We start from the raw sequence: 27,293 nt of genomic DNA, 5'->3' as shown, positions 1-27,293 counted from the left end.
GATAGCCCATGCAAATGCTGCATCCAGTGCAGTGCTGCCGCTACTACTTCAATCGAAGTATTTTGCTTCATTTTCACAAAATTTACTTCGTCACTCCTTCTTCCAAAAATCTGCTTCACTTTTTGTTCTGCTTCAAATTTTAAAATTTTTCCCCATATTACCTAATTGTTTTTCCTATTCCTTTAATTACGATGAACATAGCGGTTTTAATCATTGAATTATTAACCGATGTGGACCAATTTTTGCATAGTTGTTAGAGACCATATACTTATACCATGTACTAAATTTCAGCCGGATCGGATGAAATTTGGTTCCCTTAGAGGCTCCGCAAGCCAAATCGGGGGATCAGTTTATATGGGGGCTATATGTAATTATGGACCGATATGGACCAATGGTTGTTAGAGATCGTATGCTGAAACCATGTACCAAATTTCAGTTGGATCGGATGAAATTTGCTTCTCTTAGAGTCCCCGCAAGCCAAATTTGTGGGTCCGTTTATATGGGGGCTATACGTAAAAGTGGACCGATATGGCCCATTTGTAATACCATCCGACCTACATCAATAACAACTACTTGTGCCAAGTTTCAAGTCGATAGCTTCTTTCGTTCGGATGTTAGCGTGATTTCAACAGACGGACTACTTCAATTTTATTCAATCTACTCCACTTTTTTCCAAAATCTACTTCACTCAATTTTTTACTAGCGGCAGCACTTGATTCAAGTGCTAAAACAGCCCTAGAGGCCAATATCCTCAGATGACTTGCACCGAATATGTTTCTAAAGAGGTGGCAACATTAAAACTAATAACTGCAGCCAACTTCATATGTAAACAAATCACCAAACCGGCATCAGCTGTTATTTATATTGTTTACTAAATAAAGTAAGTATTTATCAAAGACTATTAATAAATAAAATAAACAATAAAATTAATAGTCTTTGGTATTTACCTAGAATAATTATACATTTAGAATAATATGATTTGGAATTAGTTAGAAAATGCACAATACCTAATACTCTTCAATGATTTACGGCTAACAGTTTTAATATGGTTAACAAAAAATTTGCTTAAAAATTCTCAACTTGTTGCATGTTTTGCGACCAAAACAAACATGAAAATTTCCACACTTGCGACTTGCGCTCTGGAAAGTTTGTTGGTAATAGAAACGAATAAAGTTGGTAAGTGGTATTATGTCCAGTTAAAGAGATTTACCAAATCATTGTTGATAACACGCTCAAATGAGTAAAACCTTTGTCAAAGTGGTCGCGTTAACAACATCAGGACGAAGCTACAAGAGCGGAGGGCAATAGAAAAGGACTAAATATTAAAAAGAAAGTGTTGGTGGCCACTTGCTATTTGCATATATTTACTAGTGAATTTGCAAACATTAATATTTCAACTTTTTTAATATTGGCTACGGGTTTTCAAAGAGTTTATTTTTATAATTTGGTGCAGCATTTTATGTTCCAATAAGTGAAGAGGATAAAACAATACTTCCGTTTATTGATTATTTTTTGCCATACTGCTTTTTGTGCATTCTAGGGCAGTTACCTTGTCATGGAGGAATTTAAATCTATCAACCCTACCACTTCGGTTGTAAAAATTTCAGCATGTCTTGAAAAAATCTTTAAGAAAATTGTCGAAAGTCGTGAGAAAAAGATAGCTGATCATAACATTAAGGAAATCGAATTTCTAAAATCACAATGCAAAGCAGAAAACAATACCCAGCTTGGTTTAATGAGCTGTCAGACTTTTGTACGTTTGGTAGAAGATGGAGTTTTAGAATCGAGTACGGTTTTGCCAATGTTGCTTTCAATACTACCAAATTCCAGGTAAGTGCAATCACAAGATATAGATTTAAAGCTTTTTTGTATTTTTTTTAGCTTTTAATTAATTGTTTCAGTTAATTATTTAATTCATTAAAATGTTAATTTGTGTAATTGATATTTTATTAAAAATGTAAACATTTTCAACTTTGAATTTTGAATTTAGATAATTTCAATCAAATTAAATTTAAGAAATATTTAATTAAAATTTCAATTTATATAATTAATATTTTAATTAAAAATGAAGTTTTTCTTAACTGATTTTTTTATACCCTCCACCATAGGATGGGGGTATATTAACTTTGTCATTCCGTTTGTAACACATCGAAATATTGCTGTAAGACCCCATAAAGTATAAATATATTCTGGGTCCTTGTGAAATTCTGAGTCGATCTGAGCATGTCCGTCAGTCCGTCCGTCTGTTGAAATCACGCTAACTTCTGAATGAAACTAGCTATCGACTTGAAACTTGGCACAAGTAGTTGTTATTGATGTAGGTCGGATGGTATTGCAAATAGGCCATATCGGTCCTCTTTTACGTATAGCCCCCATATAAACGGACCCCCAAATTTGGTTTGCGATTCCTCTAAGAGAAGCACATTTCATCCGATCCGGAAATTTGACACATGTTGTTAGTATATCGTCTCTAACAACCATGCAAAAATTGGTCCACATCGGTCATAATTACATATAGCCCCCATATAAACCGATCCCCCGATTTGGCTTGCGGAGCCTCTAAGAGAAGCAAATTTCATCCGATCCGGCTGAAATTTGGTACATGGTGTTAGTATATGGTCTCTAATGACCATGCAAAAATTGGTCTACATCGATCCATAATTATATGCAGCCCCCATATAAACCGATCACCAGATTTGACCTCCGGAGCCTCTTGGAGGAGCAAAATTCATGCTTGGAGGAGCAAAATTCATCCGCTCCGGTTCAAATTTGGTACGTGGTGGTAATATATGGCCTCAAACACCCATGCAAAAATTGGTCGAAATCGGTCCATAATTATATATATGCCCCATATAAACCGATCCCCAGATTTGAACTCCGGAGCCCCTTGGAAGAGCAAAATTCTCCCGATTGGGTTGAAATTTGGTACGTGATGTTAGTATATGGTATCCAACAACTATGCAGGAATTGGCTCATATCAGTCCATAATTATATATAGCCCCCATATAGACCGATCCCCAGATTTGACCTCCCGTGCTTTTTGGAGAAGCAAAATTCATCCGATTTTGTTGAAATTTGGTACGTGGTTGTAGTATATGATATTTAACAACGATGCCAAAAGTGGTCCATATCAGTCCATAATCATATATAGCCCCCATATAACCGATCCCGAGATTTGGTTTTGGAGCCTTTTGGAGGAGCAAATTTCATCCGAGTCAGTTGAAATTTAGTACATTGTACTAGTATATGGCCGTTAACAACCATGCCTAATTAGATCCATATCGGTCTATAGTTATATATAGCCCTCAGATAAATCGATCCCCAATCACACAAAAATTGGTCCATATCAAGTTCATAATTGTAGATAGCCCCCATATAAGCGACCCCCATATTTCAATTCTGGCTCTCTATGTACCAGAAGTTTTAAGATACCACAACCCAAGTAATTCGATTGTGGATGACAGTCTTTCGTAGAAGTCTCTACGCAATCCATGGTGGAGTGTACATAAGATTCGGCCTGGCCGAACTTTCGATTAAAAAGTTAAATGTGTCGGTTGATTTTTTAATTGATTGCGTTTTCATGATCAATCAATTTTTCAATTGGTATATTTTGGTGATATTTTTTCTATGCAGAAAATGTGAATGTAATTAGCTGAATTTTCTTTATTATGAGTGAACTAAATTTTGTTATTGCTAGTTTAAATTAAAAAGGCGATTTGATATTGCCAAAGGAAAAATTAAATAATTTTAAACATTGAAGGACACTACAAACAAAACTTTTTCCTGGAGATTCAGTTCAAATTCTAAAGGACATTACTGATTTCATCGACTTCATTTTGTATATGAGGAATGTGGAAATTCGAAAACGATTTCAATTGTTAATTTGACAAACTCATTAATGCTCTGTTGATTACTTCCACAGAAAACTTTACGCCGTGTATCTGAAAAGCAAAACACAATTTCCCTGGAAAGGGTTAACCTGTCAGTTATGAGCATGAAATACAAAAAGCTAATCTAACAACCTATTGCTGATTATATATCAATAAATTTAAATGGTATTTAACATTCAACTAAATGCATTCCACTAAGTCCCGCATATATAGAATGATTTTTGGATATTTGTGTGTAATAAATTTCTAACACCATTAATAACCGAAAAACGCACCTACCACAAATTGTCTATTTCGATTTGAAAGCAACTCAACAAAATGCAAATCAGCAAAAAATGGTAGATTCAAGGATAAACATCAGCATAAATTACTTCACATTTCCTATAACGCCTTCCTGCAACTTAGCCTACCACACTTGGTTTCTTCGGTTATTTGGATTGATACGTACATACATTTGCCACCTGGTTTCCCTCTCGTCTATAAGATTAACAGTCCTCTGGTCTATTGTGGTTGTACAACTTTGGGAGTTCCTTTTGTAATTTGTTCTTACATTCTCTCTGTCTGTTGTGGTAGTATGATTTCTCTTATTCGCAGTTTATTTTCTTTACGAAATCGCGTTTCTAGCATGCCTACCAATACAACACGAGATTCTTCCTACTTCGGTCATGTTTTATGGTTAGAGTTTCCGTTTCTAACTACTTGGCATACCTTGACCAACAATGGTCGTTGGCTTTTGCAAAGTTAATTGTTTATGTGGTTTCTTGGCTGGGTGAGACTTTGTACTGGTGAGTGTCCTTCTCCAATTCTATGGAACAAAAAGACTTCACATAAGCACCTATACACATAAGTAGGTCGTTAAATACAATTGTTGAAATTATATTTTCAATATATCTAAAAAAATTACTCGAATGTAGGAATATGCTCACCACTATGAATGTACGCTTGTTTATTTGGTTTTGCTACAATAACGTATTAACTCAAAAATTCGATTTGTTTAAGTGTTTCATTTTTTATTTGGTGTTATTAACCATAGACAGCCATCCTTCGTCAAAATGACGACGCTTAATTTTATTTTCGACGTAAAGTATATTTTTGTCGATTGCAAAATGACAAATTTAAGTTAAACTAATTCAATCATATTTTGTTTATTATTAATTAAAAATGAACTGAATAACATTTGGTTACCATTTTTGTATATGATGCAATTGCTAAGGCTTGAAAGAGGCCATAGTCAGAATGACGAAGGTTGACGTTAGTGTACAAGAAATAACGATGGCTTCCCAGGGTTAAGGTATGACAAAATTTTCTATAGAAATAAAATTTTCACATAATTTTCTATATAAATAAATTTTTGACAAAATTTTCTATAGAAATCAAAATTTTGACAAAATTTTCTATAGAAATCAAAATTTTGACAAAATTTTCTATATAAATAAAATTTTGACAAAAATTTCTATAGAAATAAAATTTTGACAAAATTTTCCATAGAGATAAAATGTTGAAATAAATTTCTAAAGAACTAAAATTTTGACAAAATTTTCTATAGAAATAAAATTTTGACAAAATTTTCTATAGAAATAATATTTTGATAAAATTTTCTATAGAAATAATATTTTAATTATATTTGCTTAGTTCGGCTTGAGGTCATGTGAATAAAAACAGATGTTGTTGTTTTTTGAGTTGTATTTTTATATTTAAAATTTTCCAATATTTCGAGACATCTCCGATGCTCGTCTTCAGGGAAATTACTTTAAACAAAAAGAAAAAACATTTAACACATTAACAAAAAAAATATATCATTACATGAAAAACACAGCTAATTACATTTAAATTTAAAGTGAACTTCTTTACAAGGGCGTATATTTACAACTAAAAGCTAATCTGTCTTTCTATATTTTTGTACAATATTTCTATAAATATGTGCACAATGGTCCGTATCAGTCTTAAAATTCATTCGTCTTTCTGCAGGTACATTTATAATATGTAGCATCTCCAGAGTAAATCTCCTTTTATAATTGGTTTCTTGCGTCAAAATATCTACGTCCTTAAAGTTTGGTTTGTGTCCTGTTAAAGTGCAATGTGCTGCAAGTGCCGTCTTTTGCTCCAAGGGCTTATCAGTGGCTTTCTGATCAGATTTATGCCCTGAGAGTCTAAATTAAAAACTAGACTCTCAGGGCATAAATCTGATCAGAAAGCCACTGATAAGCCCTTGGAGCAAAAGACGGCACTTGCAGCACATTGCACTTTAACAGGACACAAACCAAACTTTAAGGACGTAGATATTTTGACGCAAGAAACCAATTATAAAAGGAGATTTACTCTGGAGATGCTACATATTATAAATGTACCTGCAGAAAGACGAATGAATTTTAAGACTGATACGGACCATTGTGCACATATTTATAGAAATATTGTACAAAAATATAGAAAGACAGATTAGCTTTTAGTTGTAAATATACTCCCTTGTAAAGAAGTTCACTGTTCTTTAAATTTAAATGTAATTAGCTGTGTTTTTCATGTAATGATATATTTTTTTTGTTAATGTGTTAAATGTTTTTTCTTTTTGTTTAAAGTAATTTCCCTGAAGACGAGCATCGGAGATGTCTCGAAATATTGGAAAATTTTAAATATAAAAATACAACTCAAAAAACAACAACATCTGTTTTTATTCACATGACCTCAAGCCGAACTAAGCAAATATAATTAAAAGTTTAAAGATCAACTAAGAAAATTTTCTATAGAAATTTTAACAAAATATTTTATAGAAAAGAAATGTTGACAAAATTTTCTATAGAAGTAAATAAAATGTTGACAAAATTTTCTATAGAAATAATATTTTGATAAAATTTTCTATAGAAATAAAATTTTGACAAAATTTTCTATAGAAATAAAATGTTGAGAAAATTTTCTATAGAAATAGAAATAAAATGTTGAGAAAATTTTCTATAGAAATAAAATGTTGAGAAAATTTTCTATAGAAATAAAATTTTGAGAAAATTTTCTATAGAAATAAAATTTTCACAAAATTTTCTATGGAAATAAAATTTTTACAAAATTTTCTATAGAAAATAAATTTTGACAAAATTTTCTATAGAAGTAAATAAAATGTTGCCAAATTTTCTATAGAAATAAAATTTTGACAAAATTTTCTATAGAAATAAAATTTTGAGAAAATTTTCTATAGAAATACTATTCACAAAATTTTCTATAGAAATAAAAATATGACAAAATTTTCTATAGACATAAAATTTGATAAAATTTTCTATGGATATAAAATTTTGACAAAATTTTTTAAAGCAATAAAATTGTGACAAATTTTTCTATAGAAATAAAATTTTGACAAAATTTTCTACAGTAATAAAATTTTGACAAAATTTTCCATAGAGATAAAATGTTGAAATAATTTTCTAAAGAAATAAAATGTTGACAGAATTTTCTAGAGAAATAAAATTTTGACAAAATTTTCTAAGGAAATAACATTTTGACAAAATTTTCTATAGAAATAAAATTTTGACAAAATTTTCTATAGAAATAAAATTTTGACAAAAATTTCTAAGAAATAAAATGTTGAAAACATTTTCTATACAAATAAAATTTTGACAAAATTTTCTAAGAAACAAAATATTGACAAAAATTTTCTATACTCGTAGAAATAAAATTTCGACAGAATTTGCTATAGAAATAAAATTTCGACAGAATTTTCTACAGAAATAAAATTTTGACAAAATTTTCTAAAGAAATAAAATTTTGACAAAATGTTCTATAGAAATAAAATTTTGACAACATTTTCTATAACCTTTTGACAAAATTTTCTATAAAAATAAAATTTTGACAAAATTTTCGATAGAAATAACATATTCACACAATTTTCTATAGAAATAAAATTTTGACAAAATTTTCTATAGAAATAAAATTTTAACAAAATTTTCTATAGAAATAAAATATTGACAAAAATTTTCTATACTCGTAGAAATAAAATTTCGACAGAATTTTCTATAGAAATAAAATTTTAATAAAATTTTCTATAGAAATAAAATTTTAATAAAATTTTCTATAGAAATAAAATTTTGACAAAATTTTCTATAGAAATAAAATTTTGACAAAATTTTCTATAGAAATAAAATTTTGACAAAATTTTCGATAGAAATAAAATATTGATAAAATTTTCTATAGAAATAAAATTTGGCAAAATTTTCTATAGAAATAAAATGTTGACAAAATGTTCTATAAAAATAAAATTTTGACAACATTTTCTATGGAAATAAAATTTTTACAAAATTTTCTATAAAAATAAAATTTTGACAAAATTTTCATAGAAGTAAATAAAATGTTGACAACATTTTCTGTAGAAATAAAATTTTGACAAAATTTTCTATAGAAATAAAATTTTGAGAAAATTTTCTATAGAAATAAAATTTTGACAAAATTTTCTATAGAAATAAAATTTTGAGAAAATTTAATATAGAAATAAAAATTTGAGAAAATTTAATATAGACAATTTTCTATAGAAATAAAATTTGACAAAATTTTCTATGGATATAAAATTTTGACAAAATTTTCTATAGAAAAGAAATTTTGACAACATTTTCTATAAAAATAAAATTTTGACAAAATTTTCTATAAAAATAAAATTTTGACAACATTTTCTATAGAAATAAAGTTTTGACAAAATTTTCTATAAAAATAAAAATTTGGCAAAATTTTCTATAGAAATAAAATGTTCACAAAATTTTCTGTAGAAATAAAATTGTGACAAAATTTTCTATAGAAGTAAAATTTTGACAAAATTTTCTATAGAAAAGAAATTTTGACAAAATTTTCTATAGAAAAGAAATTTTGACAAAATTTTCTATAGAAGTAAAATTCAAAAATTTAATAAAGTTTTGCGTTCAAAATCGATTAACGGCTCATTCCAATCAATACAAAAATTAATTGAAATTAATTTTTGAATTGATCAAGTATTTGTGTGATTAATAGGATCAAATTTACTTAGAGATGTAGTGTATAATAAAATCAATACTACCCCAATATTGGATTATCCATGATGGTTTTAATATGTTATTATATCCACATAAATTATCCATAGCTGGAACTAAGTTGCCAACATTAGTATATGCCCAAAAAAAACAAATGATATTTATATTTACTGTACGTCATGGTCTTAATAAACACTTGATTTGAAACCCGGAAGGGTTATGATGGAAATTACCATGCACCCTAATCGAGATTATAGCACTAGTTTTGTGTTTTGAGGGAGTTTATTATACGTTTGGGCAATTGTAAATTCTTTGCAATTTAACAAAAATTATGGGATTTCATAAATGTAATTTCTACTTTGTTTATCGACGGGTCTTAGTTGAAGGTAATAAGGAAACCAAATGGAACTCGCAATTGTTAAATGTGGAAAATGATTGTGGATTTGTTTCAAGCTTTCATTTATATGTACATAAATCATTTGAATTGAGTTTGTGTAATGACGTATCCTGCCTTACCTCTGCCGCCTCTTTTTGCCACAATGAAATATATACAAATCTTCCATATCAATCAGAAATATTTTACATATTTTTTCCATTTCGTTCATTCACTTGGTGGTGCCTGGCATTGAACTTGACTTTTTTTGTTGCTTTAGAGAATTTCAAGGATATCCTGTGGTCGCCTTTGCCTTGTGCAATAGTATGAAGTGCTCAAAAAAAATTAATTTACAATAGTCCTTGACTATAAACTCAAATAGATGGGACTTCCACCGGGTACAAGCATACACCACCACACAAAATGCAAGTTAAAGCAACTGCAACAGCAGCAGCAGCAGAAGAAGAAAAATAGCCAATATGTGTTGCTCATTGTTGGTTGTGATATCGTAAAACCTATCGTAACTAGCAAAAGAAATCAAAAGCTAATTGCATAATAATGAATGTCCTCCAGAAGCCGGTTGGTTGACTACTGATTCTATAAGTGGCCGGTTACATGGTGCTCCAACTATAATACAGAGTAAACGCATATTAAATGCACATGTACTTCTATTCCATTGAAAGAAAATAGTATGGCAGCAAAGTGGTACTTTATAATGATTGCTTTCTTCCCGAAACACTTAAAATGCAATCATTTTTTCTAACATATACTGCGTTTTTCCTAACAGAGAGAGAGAGAGGGGGGATGTTATATGAGGTGTAACATGCAATTGCCATATGATGAGCATAATACACCACAATCATATTACCATTTGTCAAGATTATATGCTTGCATTAGGCCGGAAGGGTCATTTAAATGTTTTTTTAATACCATTTTTTTTACTCTTCAACGTATTGCTTAACCATAGGATGGAAGGTTTGCAATTCCATTTGTATCGCATTGAAATATATGTAAATTTCAAAATCAATCCAGAAATATATTTTTATACCTACAACCATAGAATGGTGATAGGGGTATAAGTTTACCCAACTTAACACATCGAAAAATCGATTTCCGATTATATAAAGTATATATATTCTTGATCAGGGAGAAATTTTCTGCCTGTCTATTTTATGTCACGCTGCAGCCTTCAATTATACAGTAGAATGCTACGAGTATGTGTTTTTGGTAGAAAATTTTTTTTATTTATTTAGTTTTTTTTTCACATTTATAATTAATTAATTTTTTTATTATAAGATTTAATCAAATAGTTATTCTGTTTAATATTTATTGTTTTTGCTTTGTTTTGCCAATGCATTGTTTTCCATATTTATACATACTTCATAATCTTGTTTTAACAGCTTTTTATTTTATTTGTAACGTTTCTAGGGTCTTATAGAGTTTGTTACATATATGCTGAAATAAATAAATAAAATTATAGTGCCTAAAATTTGGTACAGATTTTTTTTTGTCAAAATTTTATTTCTTAAGAAAATTTTGTCAAAATTTTATTTCTATAGAACATTTTGTCAAAATTTTATTTCTATAGAAAATTTTGTCATAATTTTATTTCCGTAGAAAATGTTGTCAAAATTTTATTTCTATAGAAAATTTGGCCAAATTTGTGTTTCTTAGAAAATTTTGTCATAATTTTATTTCCGTAGAAAATTTTGTCAAAATTTTATTTCTATAGAAAATTTTGTCAAAATTTTATTTCTATAGAAAATTTGGCCAAATTTGTGTTTCTTAGAAAATTTTGTCTACATTTTATTTCTATAGAAAATTTTGTCTACATTTTATTTCTTTACAACATTTTGTCTACATTTTATTTCTATAGAAAATTTTGTCAAAATTTTATTTCTATAGAAAATTTTGTCAAAATTTTATTTCTATAGAAAATGTGGTCAAAATTTTATTTCTATAGAAAATTTTGTCAAAATTTTATTTGTATAGAAAATTTGGCCAAAATTGTATTTCTATAGAAAATTTTGTCAAAATTTTATTTCTATAGAAAATTTTGTCAAAATTTTATTCTATAGAAATTTTTTTCAAAATTTTATTCTATAGAAAATTTTTTCAAAATTTTATTTCTATAGAAAATTTTGTCAAAATTTAATGTCTATAGAAAATTTTGTCAAAATTTTATTTCTATAGAAAATTTTGCCAACATTTTATTTCTATAGAAAAATTTGTCAAAATTTGATTTCTATAGAAAAATTTGTCAACATTTTTTTTTATTGAAAATTTTGTCAAAATTTTATTTCTATAGAAAATTTTGTCAAAATTTTATTCTATAGAAAATTTTTTCAAAATTTTATTTCTATAGAAAATTTTGTCAAAATTTAATGTCTATAGAAAATTTTGTCAAAATTTTATTTCTATAGAAAATTTTGCCAACATTTTATTTCTATAGAAAAATTTGTCAAAATTTGATTTCTATAGAAAAATTTGTCAACATTTTTTTTTTATTGAAAATTTTGTCAAAATTTTATTTTTATAGAAAATTTTATCAAAATTTTATTTCTATAGAAAATTTTGTCAAAATTTTATTTCTATAGAAAATTTTGTTAAAATTTTATTTCTATACAAAATTTTGTCAAAATTTTATTTCTATAGAAAATTTTGTCATAATTTTATTTCCGTAGAAAATTTTGTCAAAATTTTATTTCTATAGAAAATTTTGTCAAAATTTTATTTGTATAAAAAATTTGGCCAAATTTTATTTCTTAGAACATTTCTATAAATTTTGTCTACATTTTATTTCTTTAGAACATTTTGTCTACATTTTATTTCTATAGAAAATTTTGTCAAAATTTTATTTCTATAGAAAATTTTGTCAAAATTTTATTTCTATAGAAAATGTGGTCAAAATTTTATTTCTATAGAAAATTTTGTCAAAATTTTATTTCTATAGAAAATTTGGCCAAAATTGTATTTCTATAGAAAATTTTGTCAAAATTTTATTTCTATAGAAAATTTTGTCAAAATTTTATTCTATAGAAAATTTTTTCAAAATTTTATTTCTATAGAAAATTTTGTCAAAATTTAATGTCTATAGAAAATTTTGTCAAAATTTTATTTCTATAGAAAATTTTGCCAACATTTTATTTCTATAGAAAAATTTGTCAAAATTTGATTTCTATAGAAAAATTTGTCAACATTTTTTTTATTGAAAATTGTGTCAAAATTTTATTTTTATAGAAAATTTTATCAAAATTTTATTTCTATAGAAAATTTTGTCAAAATTTTATTTCTATAGAAAATTTTGTTAAAATTTTATTTCTATAGAAAATTTTGTTAACATTTTATTTCTATACAAAATTTTGTCAAAATTTTATTTCTATAGAAAATTTTGTCAAAATTTTATTTCTGTAGAAATTTTTGTCAAAATTTTATTTCTATAGAAAATTTTGTCAACATTTTATTTGTATAGAAAATTTTCCCAAAATTTTATTTCTATAGAAAATTTTGTCAAAATTTTATTTCTATAGAAAATTTTGTCAAAATTTTATTTCTATAAAAATTTTTGCCAAAATTTTATTTCTATAGAAAATTTTGTCAACATTTTATTTGTATAGAAAATTTTGCCAAAATTTTATTTCTATAGAAAATTTTGTCAAAATTTTATTTCTATAGAAAATTTTGTCAACATTTTATTTCTTTGCAAAATTTTGTCAAAATTTTATTTCTATTGAATATTTTGTCTAAATTTTATTTCTATAGAAAATTTTGTCAATATTTTTCTTCTATAGAAAATTTTGTCTAAATTTTATTTCTATACAAAATTTTGTCAACATTTTATTTCTATAGAAAATTTTGTTAGAATTTTATTTCTATAGAAAATTTCGTCAAAATTTGATTTCTATAGAAAAATTTGTCAACATTTTTTTTCTATAGAAAAATTTTGTCAAAATTTTATTTCTATAGAAAATTTTCTCGAAATTTTATATCTATAGAAAATTTAGGCAAAATTTTATTTCTATAAAAAATGTTTTTACAATTTTATTTCTATAATAAATGTTCTCAAAATTTTGATTTCTATAGAAAATGTTATCATAATTTTATTATATTATATAGAAAATTTTTATTATATAGAAAATTTTTGTCAAAATTTTATTTCTATGAAAAATTTTGTCACAATTTTTGTTTCCGTAGAAAATTTTCTCAAAATTTTTTTTCTATAGAAAATTTTCTTAACATTTTATTTCTATAGAACATTTTTTCATAATTTTATTTCTATAGAAAATTTCCTCAAAATTTTATTTCTATAGACAATTTTCTCAAAATTTTATACACAATTTTGTCAAAATTTTATTTTTATAGAAAATTTTGTCAAAATTTTATATCTATAGAAAATTTTGTCAAAATTTTATTTCTATAGAAAATTTTGTCAAAATTTTATTTCTATAGAAAATTTTCTCGAAATTTTATTTCTATAGAAATTTTGCCAAAATTTTATTTCTATAGAATATTTTGTCAAAATTTAATTTCTATAGAAAATTTTGTCAAAATTTTATTTCTATAGAAAATTTGGCCAAATTTGTGTTTCTATAGAAAATTTTGTTAAAATTTTATTTCTATAGAATATTTTGTCTAAATTTTATTGCTATAGAAAATTTCGTCAAAATTTTATTTCTATAGAAAATTTTGTCAAAATTTTATTTCTGTAGAAAATTTTTTAAAAATTTTATTTTTATAGAAAATTTTGTCAAAATTGTGTTTCTTTAGAAATCTAACAAAACATCAAGAATTCTACCAATCTACCAGCAGTAAAAAATCTACCAATTTTATTTCTATAGAAATTTTATTTCTATAGAAAATTTTATTTCTATAGCAAATTTTATTTCTATAGAAAATTTTCTCGAAATTTTATTTCTATAGAAATTTTGCCAAAATTTTATTTCTATAGAATATTTTGTCAAAATTTAATTTCTATAGAAAATTTTGTCAAAATTTTATTTCTATAGAAAATTTGGCCAAATTTGTGTTTCTATAGAAAATTTTGTTAAAATTTTATTTCTATAGAATATTTTGTCTAAATTTTATTGCTATAGAAAATTTCGTCAAAATTTTATTTCTATAGAAAATTTTGTCAAAATTTTATTTCTGTAGAAAATTTTTTAAAAATTTTATTTTTATAGAAAATTTTGTCAAAATTGTGTTTCTTTAGAAATCTAACAAAACATCAAGAATTCTACCAATCTACCAGCAGTAAAAAATCTACCAATTTTGGTAGAATTCTGCCAATTGTGGTCATATTCGAAGATGGGTCATAACGGTTTATATCGCAATGGACTGAATAGTGAGCCGGAAAATTAATCGGGCTTCCACTTTAACCTACATCGGTTCAGGCTTTGATATGGCCCCCGACGCACCGATTTGGAGTCTCGGTCTTCTAGAAACTGTAGTTTTTATTCAATTTGCCTGAAATTGCAAATCTAGAGGTATTTTAGGTAAAAAATGTGCGGAATATATAGACCGATCTCTCAATTTGTCTTCTTGAGTGTCTTGTCCAATTTACTTGAAATTCGAAATCTAGAGGTATAGGTCCATGCTGTGGTCTAGACACCACAATATTTATCCGATTTGCCTGAAATTAGAAATCTAGAGGCAATATCGGTACACAAACAAGTGCGCGGAATACGATGTGTATCGGTCCATGTTTTAGTATGGCCCACATATAGGCCGATCTTCCGATTTGTCTTTTTGAGCGTCTTGGCATCCCAGTTTTTATCCGATTTGCAGGAAACTCAAAATTTTGAGGTATTCTAGGACCACAAATAAGTGTGCGGAAAATGGTGTGTATCGGTCAATGTTTTAGTATAGCGCCCATATAAACCGACTGCCCAATGGTGTGTATCGGTCATTGTTTTAGCCTCGGGCTTCTAGAAATCGTAGTTTTTATACGATTTGCCTGCAATTGGATATTTCAGGACTACAAATAAGTGTTTCGAATATCGTGTGTATCGGTCAATGTTTTGGTATAGCCCCCATATGGACCGATATCCCGATTTGTGGTCTCAAGCTTCTAGAAACCGTAGTTTGTATCAAATATACCTGAAATTAGAAATCTAGAGGCATCTTCGGTCCAAAAACATGTTTGAGGAGTATGGTCCATTTTTTGCTATAGACCGGTATCCCGTTTTATCTTCTTGAGCGTCTTGGCATGCATGGCATGGCAATATTTTAACCTATATAATGAGTCCTAGAGCCGCAATTTTCGGTGGAATAATTTCTATGCGGAATAATTTGGTATATCATGACCACATGGTAGTAGAAAATACGTGGCAATAAACATCATGAGAGTTAATTAATTAGGATTTCAGGTCGAGGACATTACACTCGAACATAAACAATCATGTTATTGTAAATTCATTATATGATAGCCGAAAAAAAAAGAAAATAAAAAATCACATACCACACCAGAGTTGAAGGACGAATGGCTGGTCAGTTTGTCTTTTATTTGACATACAGATGTTTTGCATGTTTGCCTACAGATTTCAAATTTATTTTCACGTGAAATAAACAATTGACTTAGATTTTTATATGAGAGGTGTAGAAAAGTCAACGAAAAAGGAATTCGTGACGTGAAGCTACTTGAACAATAGTTCTGATTTCTTTGTACAAAACAAAAAATCTTTTTATATGATGGATGGAAATAAAGTGAATTGAGTTCAAAAGTTTTTTTTTGGTTGGAAGGAAATAGAAAGTAATTATGTGAAGGGTACAACATCATCATACACAATACAAATGTGAGACTATAAGTGTAGTATTTCTAATACAACTTTTATTAATTAAAGTCACACATTTTTTATGGTTGTTACTAAATTTTTGTTGTAATTTTCAGCCCCATACAGTATACCACTATTACCGAGGGTATTGTCAGTCTTCTGCTGCTGAATTTGAAACGAAAAGCGGCCACCTTAAATGAAAATGAGAAATTCCAATCGCAATTTGGCCTTAAAACACAACAACATCCTATGATTACATTGCTTCAGAGCTCGGGCGTTAACATGAACGATGTAGCGAATAAAATTAATGGCATCTGCAACCATCATGACAAACAGTGAGTAATTGTTTATTTGTATGATATGATGAGGGGAGAAGAACAAAACCCTAATTTGTTAAATGTTAACCCATTTCTTGTTTCAGAATCAAGGACTTGAGTATTGAATATTTACGTCCAGTTTATTTGTACATTCTATGTAACCCTCAAACTTTGGCAGATTCAAAAACAATATGGACTGGTCTATTGGCTTTAAGCAAAAACAATCCCGATGCCAAGGCTTTAATGCAAGAAATTTTGGCCTGGAGTAAAATTACCACACCTCAAAATTGCCTTTTTACTTCGACCCTACTAATTGAGGCCATTGAATATTTTCTAAATCAAAAAGATTTCAAACAATCAATTGAATTGTCAGTCTTTCAATTATTGGTCGTTAACAATTTGGTCAAATTTGGCATAGATCCAAGGCCAAGCTTGCATTGTACTCTTAGGGTCTTACATTCGACTCGTGAGCAATCACAGAATCATTATAATGTTATGTTGGTTTTATTGGCCCAGAGTTTACATTTACTTGCTCCTTGCTATTTACCAGATCTTCTACGTATCATTGCCTTTATTGTGGTCCAGGAAAACTGTGGGCATCAATACATTCTGAACATGTGTCTAGATGGTATCATCCTGTGGATGTCTCAGACTGCATTTATACCTCCAGATGGACTGGCTGTGGCCCATCAAATTGTGCGTAAAATTTTAGAAGTTTCCAAAGGAATTGAGAATACAATAGCAGTTGTTACGAATAAATTTGAAGCAGTTACCATACGTTATTTGCATCCGGATATTGCCATGGCATTTGATCTGGCCAACTTGGTGGAATCATTCGATGACTCGGAGGATAAGGAAGTTTGTACGTTTGTTGATACACTAAATGTTAAATCCAATACGACATTTTGTCAACGTTTACATTTATTTCTACGAGCATTGTTTCTTTCACGTGAACCATCAGTGGATTCATGGTTTAAGATCTATGAAGTTATATTGGAAATTATTAAGGTTAATTCCGATATAGCCTATGATTTTATAATGACCTATATCTTCAAATTGTCTGGTGAGCATAATCCAGAGCTACAAATGGAACTGTTGCGTGGACTACCAAATTTTGCCCTATCCAAGGTATGTACGATTTGTTTTTCGCAAAAGAGTTTTTTGTTAATAATAGAATTCTCCTTTCATTTCAGGATAATATACCCATCATTTTGAATACCATACGTAATTTGTGTAGTTATAATCCTACCTTTAGTATGGATTTATATTTGAAACTTTGGCATGTTGAACCGCGTACTTATCCATTTTTGGTTAAATTATTATCCCTCCCTGCCAAGGATGTAAAATCAAGCAAATGGGAATTTGAGATAGCTAAAACGTATACCATACGTGAAATATGTTATGAAAAGTAAGTACTTTTAATTTTTGTATTCTTTGAAAGGGTGGAAATGATCTGGTCAGTAAATAATGTGTTTGGATAATTTTTTATAAATTTTAATCAATGGGATTCGGAGAGTATAGGGTTATGAGTTACGCGGTGGAGGGGAACGTGTGTATACTGCTGGCAGAGCGGGAGATAGTGATAAAAACGTCGAAAATACCATTTCTACCTATCGAATTTTTAAAATTCCTAAAATTTGAATAACCCACTTTAGATTTTTATGAAAATGGAAAAATACAAAATAGTCTTTAAAAAAATTGAATTGGATTAAAAAAGTGATTGAAGGTAAATTCGATGTAAATGTTTCTACGGTATCTTTATTTCTGTGGTATATATACTATATGCCATTTATTGAAAAATTCGCATTCTTGCAATATATTCCAATATTTTTACACCCAAAGAAATTTTTCTGATAAATGCAAATTACTCACTGTTTGCTGCAAATTTTTAACCTCGCTTACACTAAGACGTATTTTTGTTTCTTCTTAACACAGTAAAAACTATATAGTAAGAATATGTCTTGTATTTGCCCAAAATTTAGAATATTTATGAAATTAAGGTATAACAGCTGATCGCATTTAAAAATATTAGAGGGCAAGGATACTAAAAAAACTATTTTTGGTTCTTAAACATCCTTTCGATCAATTTTAAAACTTAAAAAAATTGGTTGTTCGCTATAAGTTGAAGTATAAAAATACAACAGCAGACACATATTGCAGATTTTTTTTCATTGATGTATAATTCATCAAATTTTAAATTGATAAATTGATTTAACTTTTTATTAGATAAGTTTTTGAGGTACATCTTTTATTCGCTTAAACCTATTGGTCCACATCTAAAGATCAGCTAACTCATCAAAAGTCGAAAAGTGGCGTACGCCAAAAATTGAATTTCTAGTAATCGGCAAAGTTGAAAAATTGACTTTTCCAAACCTTAAAAAGTTTAAAACTTGAAAAGTCGAACGTTCCAATTTTGAAAAAGGCGGAAACGAAGTCGAAGCTGTGAGCACGGTTGCCTCTTGTGCCAAAAATAATCCACCAAAATGTTAAGAAAATTTTACCAAAAATCTGCCAAATTTAAAAAATCTTATTTTAAAGTTTTTGATCAATTTTTTGTGGTTAGTATGAAATTAAAATTTTTTTTTTCGAAAGAAATGTTTTATTATTTTATTTTATCTCTCCTATTAGCCACAATTTTTTTGGTGTATAAAAATATTTAAAATTTTATTTTAAAGCTTTTGATCTAAAGAAATGTTTTATTATTTTATTTTATAAGTTTACGTTTTATATATTTTGATCTTTTTTGCGTGTATTCAAATTTATGGAAAATTTTATTTCTATAGACAATTTTGTCAAAATTTTATATCTATGGAAAATTTTGTCAAAATTTTATTTCTATAGAAAATTTTGTCAAAATTTTATTTCTATAGAAAATTTTGTCAAAATTTTATTTCCGTAGAAAATTTTTTCATAATTTTATTTTCATAGAAAATTTTGTCAATTTTGTTTTATTTCCATAGAAAATTTTGTCAAAATTTTATTTCTATGAAAATGTTATCAAAATTTTATTTCTATAGAAAATTTTGTCAACATTTTTATTGTCATTTTATTTGTCAAAAATTTTATTTCTATAGAAAATTTTGTCAAAATTTTATTTCTATAGAAAATTTTGTCAAAATTTTATTTCTATAGAAAATTTTGTCAAAATTTTATTTCCGTATAAAATTTTGTCAACATTTTATTTCTATCGAAAATTTTGTCAAAATTTTATTTCTATAGAAAATTTTGTCAAGTTTTATTTCTATAGAAAATTTTGTCAAAATTTTATTTCCGTAGAAAATTTTGTCAAAACTTTATTTCCGTAGAAAATTTTGTCAAAATTTTATGTCCATAGAAAATTTTGTCAAAATTTTATTTCCATAGAAAATTTTGTCAAAACTTTATTTCTATAGAAATTTTTGTCAAAATTTTATTTCTATAGAAAATTTTGTAAACATTTTATTTCTATAGAAATTTTTGTCAAAATTTTGTCAAAATTTTATTTCCGTAGAAAATTTTGTCAAAATTTTATTTCTATAGAAAATTTTGTCAACATTTTATTTCTTAGAAAATTTTGTCAAAATTTTATTTCTATAGAAAATTTTGTATTTACATCGCGATTTACTATTGAGAATTATTGTTTCTGTAAGTGGGATTTGAAAGCCAATAAGTCCATTAGGAGAAAGCCGGGCCAAAAGATCTATGAAATCCAACATTTAAACCCAAAACCATACGCAAAACCCATGTCTTATTAACACTCACTAACACACATTGCACGTTTTAAATTGTTTCACCCACCCTCAATATTCCAATACATAGAGCCATTAATATAACGAATGTTTTACTTTTATAGACCCACTCAGCATGGTTCTGATTTTGTGTCACATCTTTCCGATGTTCTCAATAATTGCACAGATGATGCTGGAGATTTGCCAACATCATTGGCTCTTGATGCCATTGTAGCTTTATGTGACAGTCACACTGTTAACATAGCATCCACATGGCGAGTCTTGAGTAGTAAATTTCGACATGAGAAACGTCCACGTGCCCTTAAATCTCTGTATAGATTTTTTGCCCATGTCCCGTTGTTGCAGACACCTACATTGGAATTCGAGCAATTAGTGGATGAAGCTCTAGATCAACTATGGTTGACTATAAGTCGTTCCGATTCCGATGCAGAGATGATACGTGAGGCATTAGCAGCATTAAAACATTATGAAATTGGCACATTGCTAACCTTGAAACATATACCACCGCAATTGAGGCAAGGTTTGGATGTTGCACGAGAATATAAAGGACCCAATGGCCGTGAGATAGTGGATTTGGAGCAAGAGATGGTACCCGGAGAAGTTTGGGTGCAATTGCTGCAGAAAATCCGACCAGAATGCGGAGCTGCTGCTGCGGATTTAATAGCCCATCATATTTATGCTGAAATTAATGAATTTCGTGGAGGTCTGTATCGTTTGCCCGAAGGTAAACCTGAACCACGTAAACTTCAGGGTTTATATCCCCAGAGTCCACTGCGTGCTATAGTTAATTATCTGGTCAATCAGTCGAGATTTGGAGATCATGTCAATGAACCCATTGCAGTTACCAATGCTTTGAGAGCTATATCAAAGAAATTTCCCAAACCCATACCACCTGTGGATTGGTGCTTCCTGCATTCATTCTTTCATTTATCATTTGAGACAAGGAAATATTGTATACTGATAGCCAAAAATCAATTGTTGCATTCGGGTACAGCAAAACGACTTATGGAAAACTTCTTAATGGAATTCGAACCGAATTGCTTTGAAGAAGACCTCCTTTTATTATTCTCTCTACTGCCGGAAATTTCCAATGGTGTTAGTTTGACCATACTAAAGGGTTTTGCCGAAAAGGTTGCTGTCTACTGTTTCAAAGAATCCCAATTGGCTGGCTTTAATGAAGGATGTCTGTTTGAGAAATTTCTGGATAGCGTAAAGTACATCTTTATGGGAAAATGTGAGATACCTGAAGTTCTGGATATATTTACCTTAATTGTGGAGCGTTATATGGATTCCATGGATGTCGATTCGAAATTATTTGAACGTTATACTGAGGCTGTGGCCGTTCTACCCAATAATGCCATAGATGGTTTGACATTGCCCTCCAATTGGTGGGAAACACCCATAGGAAAATTAAAAAAAGCCACTATAATACGCTCCTATTTGGTTTTGTACAACAATAATCTGAGTAATCCCCTGAAATGGTTAAATCCCATCATCGACGCCTATGCTACACGCAAAGAAGATCAAATGTTTTTCTTTAGGCATTTAACATCCGTCCTCTATGCCTTCAATAGTGATGAACAGTCATGCAATTGGATTATGGAAATGTTTATACAAATTCAGGCTCTACTGGCTGAATCCTCCAATAAGGATAAATTGGAAAAAGTCTTATATTTATTGGATATATTCATATTATCTGTTGATGTTTTATCCGGCTGTGCCGTGTTATTGGGTAATTTGGAAGTGGTGGCAACACAACGTAATGAAAGATTCCAAATATTCCCTGAAAGTATGCAATTTTTGTGTGATCATGTCTTCTGGAAGGATCAAGAAGCAAAGGTGAGTTTGTTTTATATTCATATGAAGCTATATTTTTTTCTAATTTATGTCTTCTTTTAGATCTACGAGTTCCTTTATAATCTCTATAAGAATAATTCCATACCTGATATCTATGCTTCCATTTTTAAAGATGCCATCATATGTTCCCGTAATAAGCCATACTTTGATGCCAAAGGAATATGGACAAAATATGTGGGAATGCGTAAATGAGATTTGCATCAATGTTGATGTGGTTTCCATTCTCTGTTTATCGAAGCTAGACTATTTATAATTGAATTGCACATACACACATATTTATGTATACATATGGAAACTGCCATTTTTATATGCTTTGTATGTTATTTTTGTAATAATGATAAATATTTATCCGTAAATAAATGATTTAAGGTTAATTATAAATGTTACGACAAATATGCATCTCTATTGTTGCTATCGGTGAAAACGTTTAAATTTCGACGTAATTTTACATAAGCATTTTATTTTGGCTGAAGTTTATATAGTTAAAATGTTTGGGGGAAATTCAACGATTTTTAAATGGAATATATGAAATAGTATGACTGTTTATGGTTGTAGAGATTATAGGGAGCGATCGGTTAATTGAAGCCAAAATCAACTTGAATTTTGAACCAACACCAAAAAGTTTTTCAGCGGAGGGGATAAGCCCTCATATAGTTGCAGCCCTGAAAATTTCAATGATGCTCCTAGCGGTTTCATCGCAATGTGAAATGTGTTTCGCTTTATTAATATATCGCAAGAAGAGAATGAAAGTTCCAAAGACGTATTGCGAAAATGAGAAACTGCCATTGCGATATTAGCTTCCGATGTAACATAGGTATAAGTTTCCATATCTATTCGATCGGGCAAAACTCAACTTGCGATACAAATATTGTGGCGTGCGTGTATAAATTATCTTGTGTAAGTGACCTTATATTCAGCATATAATGGATACCAACCCCATATAGAGCCACGTTATATCGAGATATAGAATCCCGTCGCTTCAAACTATAAACATATCGCGTCACACTATTAAAAATAGTACTTAGTTTACATCTGCTCGTCGAGTCACAGTTCGCAAATAGTTCACACCCATAGAGTATACGTGGTATTACGTACGTCTTAGCTAGTAGAGTCCTTATTCGAATTGGTGGGACCGACTGCGTAGCCCAACAACATCTTTGGATACAAGTAAGTATAGGGATATAGGTCTCCAGAGTCTGTGGGTAGAATGGTCTACGGTGTCAAGAGTAGGGATTCTAAAGTCGATTTTCTAAAACTTTTTGTCTGCTGGCAGGTTAATTTGGGAGATGGGATATATTGGTCCAAGGTTTGATATAGCCTCCCATAAGTTGAGTCCTGTTACCAGTGTTGCCAGTATTTTTCCGGCTCTTCTCCCCAAATTATGATGTTTTTGTCCCTAAAAATCCCCAATTTAAATTTAAATTCTTCACAAAAATCCCCAATACATTTTAGACAAGTTTTTTTGAAAGAAATATAACAAAAATAAAGAAAAAGGCTCTACTGTAGAAAATCAGTAATAATTTAAAAATTAAAATTTTTCTCAAATCCTGCAAGCTGCAATAACATCAAGATTTCCAACCACAACACCAAGAGACTGGTGATCGTCTTCCAAATACTGGATATAGGAAAATGACAGTTCTTCTAAATATTCAAGTAGTAAAATTGGGTGGTAGACACGTTGCCAAAGTTGGTAGAATTCTACCAGAAGTGGTAGATTTTTTATTGTTTGGTAGATTGGTAGAAATTTTGATGTTTTGTTAGATTTTGCAAAGAGGTACTTCATATATTTTCTATAGAAATAAATTTCTGACAAAATTTTCAATATAGGAATAAAATTATGACAAAATTGCCTATAGAAAACAAAAATTTACAAAATTTTCTATAGAAATAAAATTTTGACAAAATTTTCTTTAGAAATAAAATGTTGACACAATTTTCTATAGGAATAATATTTTGACAAAATTTCTACAGAAATAAAATGTTGACAAAAATTTCTCCAGAAATAAAATGTTGACAAAATTTTCTATAGAAATAAAGAAATAAAATTTTGACAAAATTTTCTATAGAAATAAAATTTTACTATAGCAATAAAATTTTGACAAAATTTTCTATAGAAATAAAATTTTACTATAGCAATAAAATTTTGACAAAATTTTCTATAGAAATAAAATTTTGACAAAATGTTATCTAGGAATAAATTTTGACAAAAATTTTCATAGGAATAAAATTTTGACAAAATGTTATCTTGGAATAAATGTTGGCAACATTTTTTATAGAAATTTTTTATCAAATTTTTTATCAAAATTTGACAAAGTTTTCTATAGGAATACAATTTTGACAAAATTTTTATAGAAATAAAATTTTGACAAAATTTTCTATAGGAATAAATTTTTGACAAAATGTTAGCTAGGAATAAATTTTGACAAAATTTTTTATAGGAATAAAATTTTGACAAAATTTTCTATAGAAATACAATTTTGGCAAAATTTTGGAAAAAAAAGATTAAACCGATTTCTCAAAAAAAAACCCCACAAAAGTCCCCAAATTTATGGAAATTCCCCACCAAATCCCCAATTCTCCAACTCAGAAATTTCGTCCCCATTCACACACAAAAAAAATGTTTTCTGATTCAATCACGAACTTAATTGATCCAATTAATTTTTAATTGAAATGTCTTCAATCACAGAAATGATAGTATCAATTAAAAAATTAATTGAAGGTCAATTAAAAAGTTAATTGATCCAATTAAAAAATTAATTGATACTATTATTTTTGTGATTGATTTTTCTTTCAATTAAAAAAATTGTTGAATCAATTAAATTTTTAATTGAATATTTTTTTAAAACTCAATTAAAATTTTAGTTGGAAATTTTTTCGTGAAATTTTTTTGTGTGCACGAAAAAATATCCCCAATTTGGGGAAAAATCCCCAATACTGGCAACACTGCCTGTTACATCTATAGACCTGAATTTTTATTCGATTTACCAGCAATCTCTTTGTGAAAAATTATATTTGTGAAAATTTATATAGGTCCAAAATTTGGTATTCCCCGATTTGATTTCAAGAGCATGTGGAAGACTTAATTCTTATCCTATTTGTATGACATTTTAAATGTAGAGGAATTTCAGATGGACAGAAAGAATTCACTGCGCATCACTCTGGTTGACATTTCCCTTGCGGCACAAAAACATCCCACTTTTGTGTTGAGTCATTTTCTATAGAAATAAAATTTTGAAAAATTTTCTACAGAAATAAATTTTTGAAAAAAAAAGATTAAACCGAATTCTCAAAAAAACCTCCCCACAAAAATCCCCAAATTTATGGAAATTCCTCAAGACTCCAACTCAAAAATTTCGTCCCCATTCACGAAAAAATATCCCCAATTTGGGGGAAAATCCCCAATACTGGCAACACTGCCTGTGACATCTATAGACCTAATTTTTTATTCGATTTACCAGCAATCTCTTTGTGAATAATTATTATATTTGTGATAATTTATATAGGTCCAAAATTTGGTATTCCCCGATTTGATTTCAAGAGCATGTGGAAGACTTAATTCTTATCCTATTTGTATGACATTTTAAATGTAGAGGAATTTCAGATGGACAGAAAGAATTCACTGCGCATCACTCTGGTTGACATTTCCCTTGCGGCACAAAAACATCCCACTTTTGTGTTGAGTCATTTTCTATAGAAATAAAATTTTGAAAAAATTTTCTACAGAAATAAATTTTTGAAAAAAAAAGATTAAACCGAATTCTCAAAAAACCCTCCCCACAAAAATCCCCAAATTTATGGAAATTCCTCAAGACTCCAACTCAAAAATTTCGTCCCCATTCACGAAAAAATATCCCCAATTTGGGGGAAAATCCCCAATACTGGCAACACTGCCTGTGACATCTATAGACCTAATTTTTTATTCGATTTACCAGCAATCTCTTTGTGAAAAATTATTATATTTGTGAAAATTTATATAGGTCCAAATTTTCGTATTCCCCGATTTGATATCAAGAGCATGTGGAAGACTAAACTCTTATCCTATTTGTCTGACATTTTAAATGTAGAGGAATTTCAGATGCACAGAAAGAATTCATTGTGCATCACTCTGGTTGACATTTCCCTTGCGGCACATCCCACTCTTGTGTTGAGTGAAGCTGAACACAATATCATCTGCATGCAAGGCAAATTTTCCAAAAATTTGACTTTATTTTTTTTCATCGCAATTTTCAAATAGAAGAAGTTTTCATAATATTTTTGATTTTATATTTAATCACATCATAAAATTTAGTAAATTTCTTAACGCTATAATCGTAATCACTTCGATAGCTTAAAGTATCTTAAATACAATAGATATCACGTCAAATTATTAAAATACTATATTATTATGTACATCAAACTTAAACTAAGATCTATGTGCCATTGGAGTTTCTTTCGAAATTCTTCGATATCTTCAAACATAGCCATAATGATTGAATTTTTGTAATCGTCGACGATTGAATCTTTTTCTCATTGCGTTAAATTTATGATTATTCGGCGATGGTTCAACAGTATATCTTGTATTGGCAAAATCTGCGTAATTGGCCATTGATGTGGAATGTCTTCTTCCATAGCGATGTGATTGTGGTGTTGGGAAATTTGTTTTTCTTCCAAAAAATCTAATTTCATCATCGCCATCTTCTTCGTCTACTGAATTGGAGCGTAAGAGTCGTGGTCTACGAATCGAATCCTTAACAAAGCTTCTGGACCATACAATGGGATCAAGACTGGCATCATAATTGCTTTGATGCATACCCCATGAATATGGATATGCAATGGTTATGGCGGTTATTGCCAATAATATGGTCACTAATTTTATTCCATTTAGATACATGTCTTCGTTTGAATATGTGCGTGGTTTTTTTATTTTTTCCAAATTTTATTTTTTGTTTGCAGGACACATTTGTTGCGTACGGTGTTTGAAAACGAACTGATGCACTTTGAACTCGAAGAAAGGCCTCTTATAGTCGTTGAAGAGCTGGGTAGGTGAGGGATCAAAAGGTGTAAAACACACACTCTCACATCCACATGTACAGTATTGAGTACGCATGCGCAACTGTCCAGTGTCGTATTCTTAAGGAATGAATTCTTGATTATCAGGCCTTAACACGGTTTCCAAAGTTGGTAGAAATCTACCAAAAATTAATTTTTTTACTGTTTGCTAGAAAGGTAGAATTCTTGTCTTTTTGTAGATTTTGCTAAATAAAAAAAATTTCTACAGAATTAACATTTTCTATAGAAATAAAATTTTGTCAAAATTTTCTATAGAAATAAAATTTTGACAAAATTTTCTGTCGAAATAAAATTTTAACAAAATTTTCTATAGGATTAAAATTTTGACAAAAT

General features: G+C 28.7%; 2 protein-coding genes across 3 annotated transcripts; one reads left to right on the top strand and one right to left on the bottom strand.

Annotated features, from left to right (window-relative positions):
- The first annotated feature begins 839 nt into the window (after positions 1 to 839).
- On the top strand, positions 840 to 22,304 carry LOC142238718 (focadhesin). Of its 2 annotated transcripts, none has more exons than XM_075310428.1 (7): positions 840 to 880; positions 1,541 to 1,830; positions 16,126 to 16,344; positions 16,431 to 17,454; positions 17,520 to 17,734; positions 20,159 to 21,893; positions 21,954 to 22,304. In XM_075310428.1, the coding sequence occupies exons 2-7, from the start codon at positions 1,556 to 1,558 to the stop codon at positions 22,101 to 22,103; spliced, it is 3,618 nt and encodes a 1,205-aa protein (XP_075166543.1). In that variant the 5' UTR covers positions 840 to 880; positions 1,541 to 1,555; the 3' UTR covers positions 22,104 to 22,304. The 2 variants fall into 2 exon arrangements, with proteins under 2 accessions (XP_075166543.1, XP_075166544.1); XM_075310429.1 differs by lacking the exon at positions 840 to 880 and adding an exon at positions 1,032 to 1,176.
- A 3,856-nt stretch (positions 22,305 to 26,160) lies between these two features.
- Positions 26,161 to 26,890, bottom strand: LOC142241046 (uncharacterized). Its single transcript, XM_075312791.1, has one exon. It carries the CDS (start codon positions 26,779 to 26,781, stop codon positions 26,362 to 26,364), a length of 420 nt encoding a protein of 139 aa, XP_075168906.1. The 5' UTR covers positions 26,782 to 26,890; the 3' UTR covers positions 26,161 to 26,361.
- Positions 26,891 to 27,293: the final 403 nt, after the last annotated feature.

This window comes from Haematobia irritans, chromosome 5 (assembly GCF_050003625.1).
Source record: "Haematobia irritans isolate KBUSLIRL chromosome 5, ASM5000362v1, whole genome shotgun sequence".
Classification (NCBI taxonomy): domain Eukaryota; kingdom Metazoa; phylum Arthropoda; class Insecta; order Diptera; family Muscidae; genus Haematobia; species Haematobia irritans.
Note: the sequence above shows the minus strand (reverse complement) of the source record. Positions and strands in the feature narration are given on the sequence as shown.

Excerpts from the sequence above, each read along its gene's own strand:
- LOC142241046 (XM_075312791.1), bottom strand. The coding sequence starts at position 26,781 with ATGTATCTAAATGGAATAAAATTAGTGACCATATTATTGGCAATAACC.
- LOC142238718 (XM_075310428.1), top strand. The coding sequence starts at position 1,556 with ATGGAGGAATTTAAATCTATCAACCCTACCACTTCGGTTGTAAAAATT. Across the intron at positions 1,831-16,125 it reads TCAATACTACCAAATTCCAG|CCCCATACAGTATACCACTA; the intron begins GTAAGTGCAATC and ends TGTAATTTTCAG. Across the intron at positions 16,345-16,430 it reads TGCAACCATCATGACAAACA|AATCAAGGACTTGAGTATTG; the intron begins GTGAGTAATTGT and ends TTCTTGTTTCAG.